Raw genomic sequence first — 14,412 nt, forward strand, 5'->3', positions numbered from 1 at the left:
GAAAAGACACTTTACCTCCATGGTATTCTTTCCTAGAAGTCTATAGCATGGTTCTTGATATCAAAACTATAGTAATCAAAACAGTGTGAAACTGGCATAAAGATAGACACATAGCCCAGGGGAATAAATAGAGCCCAGAAATTAAGCCTCCCATACATGATTTAATGACCTTTAACAAGTATTCCAAGACCACACAATGGGGAAAAGAGTGTTTCTTCAACAAATGGTGCTGAGAAAACTGGATAACCAAATACAAAAAATGAACTTGGACCCTTACCTTATACCATATGCAAAAATTAACTCAAAATGTATTGAAGATCTAAATACAGAATCTAAAATTATAGAATTCCTAAAACAGGGGGAAGTCATGCTATTAGATTCTTAGATATTAAAACCACAGGAAACAAAAGCAAAAATAGAAAAATGACACTGTAACAAAATTAAAACCTCTGTAGGAAACAACTAACCAAGTAAAAAGACAGCCTACAGAATGGGAGAAAAATAACTGCAAATCATATAAGCTGGCCTAGAAATACAACTGCGACAATATGACCTGTCTCAACTGTTTTGCCCACCTGCACCCCAGTGCTGTCAACTCCCACAAGACAGAGGGTCACACCAACAACCTGTGTCCCAAGAAGGTCAAAAAGGTCCCTCCACACACCACCCACTCGGCCAGCATACCTTTGAATACCCTCGACCCTGGGGCCTCAATAAAGTTTCCCTTTCACTGACTGGAGCAGTACAATGAAGAGAAAAGAAGAAAGCAGAAGCCTCTGCAATAAATACTTCAAGTAAGAAATGAAGATGTGAGGAAAATAGACAGGTTTAGTGCCCTACTAAAAAAAATTGAGTTAAAGGAAAAGGATGCAAAAATAAATCTCGCAAGTATCTGAATGGAAAGTAGTATTATTAGCCAAAAATAGGGAATGCACGCGGCAATGAGCTTAGCCTTAGTCATGATGAGTGGAGACATTTTAACTGGAGATATTCAGGGGAGAAGATACATGAATCTGGAACTCAGATGCAACCTGAGCAGAATGTATAAATTTAGAAAATAGAAGCCAGTAGATTATTAAAATGAGGAGAAGATGAGACCACCTAGGGAGAAAGTATAAAAGAGAAGACAACCAAGACCAGAAACCTATTATTAAGGAGCAAATACAGGAAGTATAGCAAACAAAAGACTGAAGGAAGAGCAAAAGAGGTGGAGAGTTACTGACAATGTCAAATAGGGTACAGAGTTTAAGTTAGTTAAGTACTTACTTAAAACAAGCGCCAGCTTTGGCATTCAGTTCACTATTGTCTTTTGCGATAGTTCTTCCAAAAGCAAACATTTTTTAAAGGCCTTAAAAGACCTAAAATTTTTTTAAAAAACTAAAATTTGCACCACTCCGTACCTTCACTTCCACATCAATTTCAAACTAGTTCATGCAAGCACTCTGCAAAAAAATCAATAATCATAAGTGGAAGATATTAATGCTAATAATTTACAACCAGTGAGGAAACCAAGATGACGGCATAGGTAAACACTTAAAACTGCTGCCTCACACAACAATTTCAAAACTACAACTAAAAGACAAAACTGACATCATCCAGAACCACAGAAAGGCTGGCTGAGTGTAAATTCTACAACTGGAAGGAAAGAGAAAAGCACACTGAGACTCAGAGGAGCTGCAGGAGACAAAGGTACTGAGACACACACGCGGAGAGGACTGGCAACTGAGTGTGTGCCTGGCTTTCTCAAGCTGGAAGGAAACAAAAGCTCACGACTGCGCTGAACTCCAGTTCTGGGCGAGACTCTGGGGACCCAGACCCATTTGGGGTGAAACTGGACTGTCAGGAAAGAGAAAAGCACACTGAGACTCAGAGGAACTGTGGAAGGCAGAGGTACTGAGGTGCACGTATGGAGAAGGCAAGCCAACTAAATACACACTGGCTTTCTCAATGGGAGGGAGAAAAAAGCTCCCAACTGCACTGAACTCCAGTTTTGGGCAAGACTCTGAAGACCCAGACTCATTCAGGGAGAAACTGGACTGTCTAGCAGTGGGTGGAACACAAGGGCGGCTTTCTCTCAGAGGTGCTCGCAGTGATTACCACAGGACACTGAGACACAGGGACCTATTAGGGCAGGGCTGATGAGAAATCAATGCTATCTGCTCCGCCCTGAGACTCCACCCCATCCAAGCTGAGCACAGAGGCTTTTGCAAGTCTTGTCTCCTAAGGGTGTCTCCAGCACAGAAGTTCTCCCAGCGTAGACACAGCTGATCCTCACAGTGAGGTCAATTCCTCCCAGTGATACCAACAACAATCAAGGCTTAACTACAACAAGACTGTGCACACAGCCCACAAAGGGGTGCACCAAGAGTGTCCACCTCAGGTAACTGGGGAGGTTGAGCCACTGTGCCCTATCAACTCAGGGAAGAAGCCAAAATGCGGAAACAAAGAAACAGATCACAAATGAAAGAAATGGAGGAAAGCAAACCACTGGATATAGAGTTCAAAACCACGGTTATAAGGGTTTTCAAAATTTTCTAGTAAAGGCTGATAAATTTAGTGAGACCCTAGAGGATATGAAAAAGGACCAACTAGAAATTAGACATACACTGACTGAAATAAAAAAATATTATACAGAGATCTAACAGCAAACTAGAAGATCACAAGAATCAAGTCAAAGATTTGAAATACAAAGAAGCAAAAACCACTCAACCAGAAAAGCAAAAAGAAAAAAATAATCCAAAAACATGAAGATAGTGTAAGGAGCCTCTGGGACAACTTCAAGCAAACCAACATCTGAATTATGGGGGTGCCAGAAGAAGAGAGAGAGCAAGACACTGAAAACCTATTTGAAGAAATAATGACAGAAAACTTCCCCACCTGGTGAAAGAAATAGACTTACAAGTCCAGGAAGCACACAGAACCCCAAACAAAAGGGATCCAAAGAGGACCACACCAAGACACATCATAATTAAAATGCCAAGAGCAAAAGACAAAAAAAGAATATTAAAAGCAGCAAGAGAAAAACAGTTAATGACCTACAATGGTGCACTCATACGATTGTCTGCTGATTTCTCAACAGAAACTATGCAGGCCAGACAGGAGTGGCAAGAAATATTCAAAGTGATGAATAGCAAGAACCTACAACTCTACCCAGCAAAGCTATCATTCTCTACCCAGCAAAGCTATCATTCAGAATTGAAGAGCAGATAAAGAACTTCACAGATAAGAAAAAGCTAAAGGAGTTCATCACCACCAAACCAGTATTATATGAAATGCTGAAAGGTATTCTTTAAGAAGAGGAAGAAGAAAAAGGTAAAGATAAAAATTATGAACAACAAATACATATCTATCAACAAGTGAATCTAAAACTCAAGTAAATAAAAGATCTGATGGAGAATAAACTGGTGAATATAATAGAATCAGGGGCATAGAAAAGGAGTGGACTGACAATTCTCGGGGGTGAAAGGGGTGTGAGGGTGCAGGAAAAGACTGGACAAAAATCATACACCTATGGATAAGGACAGTGGGGGGGGGGGGAGGTAAAGGCAGAGGGTGGGGTGGGAACTAGGTGGAGGGGAGCTATGGGGGAAAAAAGAGAAACAATGGTAATAATCTGAATAAAGATGTATTAAATTTAAAAAATTTTCTCAAAAAAAAAAAAATTTACAACTATAAAATAAAAATTTAGTTTATCCCGGGGATAGAATAAACATAATTGTTTATTGTTCTTTGTATATAATGTACATAATAAACATTATTACATATAAAAATTCAGTGCTTTTCCATATGTGAAATCTTTTATAATCAAATATTGGGGGGAAATCTAGTCAGCATGAAAAAAAATACTTATTGAGCACCTAGTAGCCTATATAATCAAAGCCTAATATGCAAATTGTCCCATATGCAGTTCAACCGGGAGTTTGACTGCTCAATATGACAGACTCTGCCCACCAGGGGGCATCACGGAACACAGTGGACATTGGTGACATGGCGCTGGCAGTGGGCGGCAATGGAGGTGCCGTTGGCCCCCATGGGCCCTGAGGAGAGCGGGACCGCAGCAGGATGGTGGACCAGGTGAAGGGGTGGTGCCAAGGACAAGGCAGGATGGCAGGGGGGGCTGCTGGGCTGCAAGGCTGAGGGCACAAGCTGGGGCTACAAAGCTGGAGGCACGAGTGGGGGCCCAATCTCTGAAGGCCACCCCAAGAGACCCCATCAGTGCATGAATTTATACATTTTAAAATGTTTTAAAAGCTTGTTACTCTGTGCATTCACAGACATGGGAATCTCTGTTTTGCAGCTTAACTTTATCAACTCTTTATAATGAAAATGCTCTCATCACCAGTATTAGCAGCCTAAAGAATAATCTTCCTTCAGGGCATAGAATGGAGCCTCTACAGCAAGCAAGTCAAACTCAAAGGCTAACATGGGCCAAATAAATAAGTTTAAGTTTATGTGGGCCTCAAAAAAACAAAAGCTTTAATTTTCATAGAAAGGTGGGTTTATTTCAATAGAGACATGCTGAATACAAAGGGCTGAAATAAATGAGTCATTAAAGTAAAATAGAACATTTTAATAAAAAATAATATCTTTTTTTTACCACACTGTTACTCTCTTGGGAGCTAGCCACCATGCTACAAAAAAATTGGGCTGGAGACCACTAGGAGAGAAAGAGGACAGTAAAAAAGGACAGAAATGCCCGACTTCCAGCCAACACTGATAAGACCCGACTTGTGGGTGTGGCCATCGTGGACCTTCTAATACTGACTAGCCACCGTCCTAATGCATGAGAAATCCACAGTGAAACCAGCAAAGCCTCAACTACCCTACAGAATCTATAATAATAAGAGTAATATGCTAATTAGACCAGGCATCATTCCGGACATCCTTCCTGACCAAGCCAGGGCTGGAGGAAGCCAACCTGGGTCCCTGGTGCCTGCGGGCAGCCTAAGGGAAGCCAGCCTGAGTGCTGGGTGCCTGCCAGCGGCCGGAGAAGGGAAGCCTGGGTCTCAGGTGCCAGAGGGAAGCTGGTGCCAGCAGTCCAGGGAAGGAAGGCCTACTCTTGCATGAATTTTCATGCATCAGGCCTCTAGTCATGAAATAAATTATTATCATTTAAACCAGGGGTGGGGTATGTCCAGTCTGCAGGCCATATAAGGCCTGCAAAACAATTAGGTCTGGCACTGCTATGCATTAGGAGTGAGTTAATTAAATGTTTGACCAAATATAACAGGCTAATTTTGAAGTTGATAATTTTATATGGCCCTTGAATGATATTATAAATATTCAAATGGCTATTGGCAGAAAAAAGGTTCCCCACCCCTGGTTTAAACTATGAACTCTAGAATGGTTTGCTACACAAGAATAGAAATCTAAAACACTAAACATAATTATCTTGTGATTATTATTATTATTTTTTTAGCATTTCCTACAATATTTTCCCTAAACAGCAGTAAATAGCTTTTAAAGACTCTGTGGTTGCAATATAAATCAATGTCACCAGCATGGGGAAAAAAAAGAATTTGTGGTTGGTCTATGTCAAATTGGGAAAAGGCAAGTTGAATGAACAACCAAAGCACATTCTCAGAAGTATCTACTAAGCAAGACAAGTACTCCCTTGGGACAGTTACTTAGTGTTCAAACAGAATATACAGTTGTCCAATATCCATTCTCTCCTTTCCAGGTAATGGAATTCCTAACTGAACATATGAGCATCGAAATAAAGACATTTCCTAGCCTTCCTTGCAAATAAATTCTTGCAACTAAATCTAGACAAAGGGATGTTAGCAGGAGATAGCAAAGGATGTGACAGTTTACATGGGGGGGGGGGGGGGGGGGAATCCCTTATCTGACCCTTCAGATACCCAGCTGCCTGGAAATTGTACCTTGCACCATGAAGATGAAGCCCACACCTTTGGGATCACCAAAGTGTAAATTAAAGCAGCTGGGGTTCCTGAGGAGTTCACAAGCAGAGTCAGTATACCAATCTCTAACTGCAAAATTCACACTTTTCATAAAAAGAAACTTCTGGTTAAGCAAATGTTATTTGGGGTTTTCCAACACTCTTAATTGAAACTAATCCCACCTCGTGCAATGGTAACAAGAAGAGCTGTCCCATGACACAGCAAAGAAGTCTGGAATATCAAAATGTAGTTTCTAGAGCAAAGGTAATACAATGGAACAAAGATAGTCTTTTCAATAAATGGTGCTGGAACAACTGGACATCCAAAAGCGCGCGCACATGCACATGCACACACACACACACACACACACACACACACACAATCTAGATACAGGCCTTTCACCCTTCACAAAATTTAACTAAAAATGGATCACAGCCGAGACCGGTTTGGCTCAGTGGATAGGGAGTGTCGGCCTGCGGACTGAAAGGTCCCAGGTTCGATTCCGGTCAAGGGCATGTACCTCGGTTGCGGGTGCGTGCCCAGTAGGGGGTGTGCAAGAAGCAGCTGATCTATGATTCTCTCTCATCGATGTTTCTGTCTATCCCTCTCTCTTCCTCTCTGTAAAAAAATCAATAAAATGTATTTTTTTAAAAATTAGAGAAAACTGTATGTACTTACAGATTTAAAATAAATAAATAAAATAAAATAAAATGAAAATGGATCACAGACCTAATGTAAAAACCCAAAACTATACAATTCCTAAGAACTAGGGGAAAAACCTAGATGACATAGGATATAGTAGTGACTTTTATATACACCACCAAAGGAATGATCCATGTGAGAAATAATAAACTAGACTTCATTAAAATTAAAAACTTTTGCTCTGTGAAAGACTACATCAAGAGAATGAGAAAACAAGCCACAGACTGAGAGAAAATATTTGCAAAGACACACCTGATAAAGAACTATTATCTAGCCGGGACCGGTTTGGCTCAATGGATAGAGCGTCGGCTTGGGGACTGAAAGGTCCCGGGTTCGATTCCGGTCAAGGGCATGTACCTTGGTTGTGGGCATATCCCCAGTAGGGGGTGTGCAAGAGGCAGCTGATCGATGACTCTTTCTCATCGATGTTTCTGACTCTCTATCCCTCTCCCTTCCTCTCTGTACAAAAATCAATAAAATATATTTAAAAAAAAAAAAAAAAAGAACTATTATCTAAAATGTACAAAGAACTCCTACAATACATACAGTAAGAAGACAAACAACATGATAAAAAAAAAAAAATGGGCCTAATATCTTAACAGAGACCTCATCAAAGATATATAAATAACAAATAAGCATATGAAAAGATGCTCACACCATATGTCATCAGGGAAATGCACATTTAAACAACAGTGGGGCACAACTACACACCTATTTAATATATCCGAAATCCGGAACACTGAAAACCAAATGCTGACAAGGATGTGAAGGTGGAGCAACAGAAACTCTCATTCACTACTGGTGGGAATGCAAAATGTCATAGCCACTTGAGAAGTTTCTTATAAAATTAAACAGTCTGACCATATAATCCAGCAATTGTGCTCCTTGGTATGCACTCAAACTAACTTGTGGACAAGTTTTTATGACCACAAAAAACTTGCACATGGATGTTTACAGCAGTTTTATTCAAACTGTTAAATCTTGTAAGTAACCAACAAGTCCTACAGAAGATAAATGGATAAACTTATGGTACATCTGGACCACGGAATATTATTCAGCACTAAAAAGAAATGAACTTTGTAAGCCATGGAAAGACATGGAGGAAACTTAACTATTCTGTGTGATACTACAATATAATGGTGGGTACATGCCATTAGACATTTGTCCCAAACCACACAATGTACCACACCAAGAGTATACCCTACGGCGAACTATGGACTTTTGGGTGATTATGATGTGTTAATGTAGGTTCATCCATTATAACAAATGTACCACTCAGCTGGGGGGTGTTGAAAGGGGTAAGGCTATGTATGTGAGAGGGCAAGCAGTATATGGGAAATCTCTGCACCATCCATCCTTCAATTCTGCTGTGAAACTAAAACTGCTCTAAAGAAAATTAATTTTTTTAAGGAGGTTTTTCTTTTAAAGTAATATCCAAGACTCCCACTTACAATAATACACTGGCCCAAGAGGAGATAATTTATAAATTGTCACTCAGGTAAGAAAAAGCAGAACAAATCTAGGAACCAAATCTTCATATACTGGGTATGTTCACAACCAAACACAATTGCCAAAATTCATCAAGCTGTACATTATTAAAATGAGTGAACTTTACTGTTTGTAAAGTACCTCAATAAAATTGGGGGATGTCACCCTGACCAGGAATTGAACTGGTTCCGAACCGGAGAATCCAAGATGGCTGCTCGGGTAGGCAACTAGCCGCAGCCGCACACAACAATTTTAATAAAATACAACTAAAATATAAAATGGACATTACCCAGAACTACAGGAAAGTCGACTGACTGGAAATCCTACAACAAGAAGCAAGGAGAAAACCAGAAGGAAGCACGGAGGAGCTGTAAAAGCCTAAGGTACGGAGACACGCGGCGCGCGCGGAGAGGACGGAGCCAGAGAGGAGGGAGGCCGAGTGCCTGGCGGGCGTTCCCAAGCGGGAAGGAGAGAAAACTCCGACTGTGCTGGGCCCCTGACTGCTCTGAACCCCAGTTCTAGGCCAGACCCCGGGGACTCAGGCTCAGCCATAGGGAGCTGGGCTGTAAGTCGGAACCCCGGGGGAGCGGAGAAAGGAGGTCCCGGAGGCGCGCACACTGCCCCCAGAGAAGGGACGGTCGGCTGTGCCGCGGGATTGCCCTGACGGGAAGGAGACTGGGGCTCCAGACTGCTGTGAACGCCACCTCCAACTCCACTTCCAACTGAACTGAACCCCAATACCGGGCTCATTGGGGGAGAGCATAGACTGTTTGGCAGCAGGCGAAAATCGAGGGCACCTTTCTCTCAGAGGCGCCGGCAGCGAGCACTGAAGGACCCGCATAGGGCGGGGCTGACGGAAGCCAAAGCTGCAGGCTCCACCCTGAAACCCCGTCCCATCTGTAACTGCGAAATGCGACAACAAAATAGATCACAAACGAAAGAAATGGAGGACAAAAAGCGTCTGGATATAGAGTTCAAATCTACGCTTATAAGGTTTTTCAAGAATTTCCTAGAAAAGATGGATAAGGCCTATGAGGATATGAAAAGAGACCATCAAGAAATGATAAGGGAACAACAAGAAATAAAGAATACATTGTCTGAAATAAAAAATATTCTACAGAGTCCTAAAAACAGAAGGGAAGATCGCAAGAATCAAGTCAAAGATTTGGAACATAAAGAGCCAGAAGACACTCCTCCACAGAAGCTAGAAGGCAAGAGAATCCAGAAAATTGAAGATAATGTAAGAAACCTCTGGGACAACTTCAAGCGAACCAACATCAGAATTATGGGGGTTCCAGAAGATGAGAGAGAGCAAGATATCGAAAACATACTGAAAGAAATAGTGACAGAAAACTTCCCCCACCTGGTGAAAGAATTTGACTTACAAGTCCAGGAAGTGCACAGAACTCCAAACAAAAGGAATCCAAAGAGGACCACACCGAGACACATCATTATTAAAATTCCAAGAGCAAAAGATAAAGAGAGAATATTAAAAGAAGCAAGAGCAAAGAAGGTAGTAACTTATAAAGGAGCACCTATACGATTGTCAGCTGACTTCTCAACAGAAACCATGCAGGCCAGAAGGGAATGGCAAGAAACATTCAAGGTGATGAATAGCAAGAACCTACAGCCAAAAATAAGCTACCCAGCGAAGCTATCACTCAGAATCGAAGGCCAGATAAAGAGCTTCACTAATAAAAAAAAGCTAAAGGAGTTCATCACCACCAAACCAGAATTATATGAATTGCTGAAGGGGGTTCTTTCAGAAGAGAAAGTAAACAAAGATAAAAATTATGAACAACAAATACGTAATTATCAACAAGTGAATCTAAAAACCAAGGAAATTAAAAAAATCTGATGAACAATATTAACTGTTGAATATAATAGAATCAGAGGTATGGAAGGGGAGTGAACTGACGATTCTTGGGGAAAAGGGGAGAGGGGGGCGTGGGAAGAGACTGAACATAAACTGTGCACCTATGGATGAGGACAATGGGGAGAGGGGAAAGGGCAGAGAGTGGGGTGGGAACCTGGTGGAGGAGAGCAATGGTGGGGGAGGGAGGGAAGGAACATTTGTAATAATATGAAAAATAAAAACTTATTGAACTGGTAAAAAAAAAAAAAATAAAATAAAATAAATAAAATAAAATTGGGGGATGTAGTTGAAGGTGTATTTAATTTAAAAGCATAAATAGCACATTTATATTGGATAATAAAATATTTGAGATTAATTCTCATATACTTTATGATTTAAAATCTCATAGGAAATACTTCTTAAGGTGGCCCATTTTAAAGTAGTCCCATTTAATGTCAACTTGCACTGACTGCAGTGATTCTAGAATAAGAGAAGTATGTTAATATCTAAAAACTATGTCTTGCTTTCAGGTGCAATAGAGCTCAAACACACATAATGACGATATCATGCTTTCAAGTTTGTTGACAGCACCCTACAGTACTTTGCTTAATTATTTGTTTTGCTTATATTTCCATGTTCTCTATTTCATTTTACTTTGCAAGCAGCCTATATCACAGCAAGAAACCCCTTCAAAATGGAAACCTCTCCGACTTCAGAATAGAAATTAGGACAGGCACACTTGTTTACGTTTTACATTACAAAAATTTAAGAACAGCTTTATTTGATCGTGTCATGCTCCATTCACTAAGCAGTCTCTCTGACAGGGGCTCCAAGGGGCTCTTTCCACATGAAAGAACATGTTGCCCTACCTGCCACCAATCTGAAAGCCTAAACCACATGTCAAAATACTTCAGTCACCATAATAAATCCATTACCACACCCTAATCACTCTTGAGACATTTTATATTTTACTTGGTGCACAAATTCATGCATGGCTGGGGGCTCTCGGGTTGGCCTGTGAAGATGGGGCTCCATTTCATTCCCCTAGCCTCACAGCCCCGCAGCCCTGCCTGGCACCCTGCCTTGGCCTGGCACTGTCCCCTCACCTGCTCCACCATCCTTCCTGCTGGGCGACAGATCAGGGCCAGGGCCTCACCCAGCCACCTCAGCACCTGGGAGCCAAGGGGTGGCCCTGCCTCTTACCCCGCCTTAACCCCCTCCTGCCCCCCCACCCTATCCCTGTGGTCGCCATCAATGGTCAGTGGGGTAATCAGCAGGGCAATCAGGCCCCTGCTCGCACCTGCCTTGGCCTGCTCCACCATCCTGTCATGGTCCTGCTCTCATCAGGGCCCATGGTGGCCAGCAGCGCCTCCACTGCCACCCACTGCTAGAGCTGCGTTACCAACGCCCGCCATGTTCTGTGCCAGCCCTGTTGGTCAAACTCCCGGTCTCCAGGTCGAACGACTGCCCAAGGGGACAATTTGCATATTAGGCTTTTATTATATAGGATAGTTAATAAAAGGTATTAAAATAGAAGGGAAAATAATAAAAGTAGACTGAACATTCAAGTTGCCAGTGTATAGATTTATATGATAAACCCCACCTATATTTCCTATCACTGCCTTATTTGCAAATAAATGATTCACTTAAATTTTAAACATTACAAAACTCAAATTTTGCTTTCAAATTTAGCCACTTTATAACAGACACCCTTTTATCTAGCAGCTTCCAGTATTCCATTTAAAATTATTTCCTTCTAAGTAAAGACTTAGCCATCCAATCCCTGATCTCCCAAAAATCTAATCAAATTTATAATGGGGCTTTTAAAACTATTTCCTAAAGTATCCTACTGCATGGCGTCGGGTAGCTAGGTAGATATTCTACATAGCCAGCCAACACCAAAATCAAATTTAAATTACTCCATATACATTTAAATTCAATACTGTGTGTCTCCCAACAGCTTCAAGCAAATAGCTAATCTGTTTCAACTCAATGTTTTAACTCTGTTGCTTCTTCCTCTGAGTTTAAGCAAAACAAACAATATAAGTAACTCAAGTTTCAACATAGTATCTATATAGAAAACCAAATATAAAATACAACTAAACAAAAACCTTGTCTTGCAATATATTAATATTCCAGCTACCTAGTCTCTTTCCTTCAATTTAAATTTTAATTACCTCATGAGTTCCCATTTCTACAACAGGACTCAAAATATTTGTAAGATGAAATTGAAAAAAGCCCAACATTCACCTACCCAACATTTGGCAATCCAACAATACCAATTTTCAAAGAGGTTCCAAATCTTCCAATGATTGGGAGTGGTTTAATTCCATCACCTCCCTTTTTCGGGGGCATCTGAAATATCAAAGCAAATATATAAACAACACTCATTACCATCCCCATCAACCAAGAATACATTTCATCATACAAAATATGTTAATGAATAACAGATTAAGAAAACAGCATACTGTGTATATCAATCAAAAACTGACGCAGTTAAATCCACTTTGTTTTTCAACAACAACAAACTTCAAGTTTCATAAACAAACTTGATTTTGATAGTTGTCAAAGCAATTGCTCCTGGTAAGTTCTGGAAAGACTGACCTAAAAAATATGTGGCGTCGTAAGTCAAAAGTAAATTTAACTGCATCTAGACTCTTCAGAAACACTTTTTATTTCTTAACGTAAGGCCAAACGAATGAAAACATTAGGAAGCAGGAGCACAGACAAGAGAGTCGAAGAAAATCTATTCTATCAATAGAACTACCCGTAACCAAGTCACCTACACCAAACCATCTCTCTTATTTGGAATTTGTTCTTTCCCATTCCCCGCCTCCAAAGCACTATTTTTCACGTGGATGAACCACGCCAAGTGTCAAGGTCTTCCCAACCAAGTCTCTCCCAACTCTGGCACTGAGGATAGACGACTTCATCATCAAGCAACCTCCGGAATCTACAACTCTAATCTCTAGCCGTAAATTAATCCATCAACCCTTTTTTATTTACAAGTCGAAACTTGATCAGTCCCCGTGCCTCTGCTCCTCCAAGGTCCTCCGTGCAGAATGAACCTAACTTTAACTACTGCAGACGGAACTCAGGGGGACTGCCAGCCTCCCGTTGGAAAAGCTGGGATCTAAAACTGTCCTGCCTTCTGGGTCCAGCTAGCCCTCCTGGGGCCATGCTGAGGCCCCGCTCAGGAAGTGACATCCCAGCCTCAGATCCCTGACGCCGGGAGCCAGGGATCTCCCTTCTCAGGTCTTGATTCACACCTGTTCCCGGCCAGACCCCAGGCCTCCGGAGCACAGCTGCCAGAGCAGAGCCCCGCCAGCCCTCCGGCCGCCTCCTACCGAGGGATGGCCGGCCGCCCAGCCAGAGCGGGCCGCTACCCAACATGTGCCCGCTCGGCACAGGGCCACGGCCGTCCGAGGCTGGCCCCGGAGCGCGCGGCGTGCGGCGTGGGCCCTCCGGGGACGCGCGGCCTAGTCTGAGGGCGTCTCATTCATCCACACGCCCCACGCCGCCTGCCGCCCTCCCTCCGCCCCGGCCGCCCGGCCCTGGCCTGACGCCGGCCTCAGAGCAACAGACCGGGGCGCCGAAGCCGCGGCGGGGAGCGCGCTCCTAGCCTCCCTGCGGGGCTCACCGTGCTGGGGGCAAAGCGATGACACGGGGTCCCAGAGGCGGTGGCAGACGGGTCCCACCGGCAGCGGGAGGCGGGGAGGAAGGAGGAGACACGCAAGCCCGGCCCCTCCGCCCGGTAGCACGCACGACGGCAGCGGCAGCGGCGGCGGCGGCGGCGGCGGCGGCGGCGGCGGCGGCAGAACCGGTGGGCGGGGCTCCGGGCTGCACCTGCGCGTCAGCCACGCGTCCAGCCACGCCCCGCCCCGCGCACCCGCTCGCCCCTCTCATTGGCCCTATCGGCCGGGAGGCGGGAGTAGAGTGGGAGGAGCCGGGTGACGCGCAGTGGGCGGTAGCGTGAGCCAGAGCCGCCGCCCACCTCACCTCGGAGCTTAGGGCTTCCGCCCTCTCTGCACCTCGGGCTTCTCTGCCGGGTTCTCGGCTTCCTTCCCGGTGGACGCCCCGCGTAGCCGGCACACGCCCGTTCGCCGCTGGACGCTGCGTACTTCACCCGACGAACCGCGAGGCGCCCTCGCCCTCGCCGCCCGCCCATAGACGGGCCGCCGGAGGTGTGGGGAGCCGCCACGCCATCCAGGCTTCGGCCGCCTACCGAGTTCTCGGACACCACTTCCCCAGCCCGCTTCCTTTTCCTGTAACTATCTGTAGTCAGTACAGAGGGTGAGAAGCTTTAAACTTTCTTTAAAAAGGGAGTGCCCGCCCGGGTTGGCTCAGTTGATTGAGCATTGTCCGGTGCACGGGACAGTTGCCAGTTCAGATTCCGGTCAGGGCACATGTGTGGGTTCCGGTTGGAGAAGCATGGAGGGCAGCTGACCCATGTTTCTCTCACATCGA

At 43.7% G+C, this 14,412-nt stretch overlaps 1 protein-coding gene across 1 annotated transcript in view; it reads right to left on the reverse strand.

Moving 5' to 3' along the window:
- The window catches only part of OLA1 (Obg like ATPase 1), a 121,598-nt gene extending 107,842 nt beyond the window's left edge, over positions 1 to 13,756 (reverse strand). Inside the window, exons 1-2 of the mRNA XM_084892675.1 lie at positions 13,586 to 13,756; positions 12,200 to 12,300 (exon numbers count right to left, since the gene is read on the reverse strand). Of these exons, the coding sequence (XP_084748801.1) occupies positions 12,200 to 12,300 (101 nt within the window). The 5' untranslated portion in view covers positions 13,586 to 13,756. The remainder of the gene's footprint in view (positions 1 to 12,199; positions 12,301 to 13,585) is intronic.
- Between the last annotated feature and the right edge of the window lie 656 nt (positions 13,757 to 14,412).

This window comes from Pipistrellus hanaki (assembly GCF_964339955.1).
Source record: "Pipistrellus hanaki genome assembly, chromosome: 8".
Lineage (NCBI taxonomy): Eukaryota > Metazoa > Chordata > Mammalia > Chiroptera > Vespertilionidae > Pipistrellus > Pipistrellus hanaki.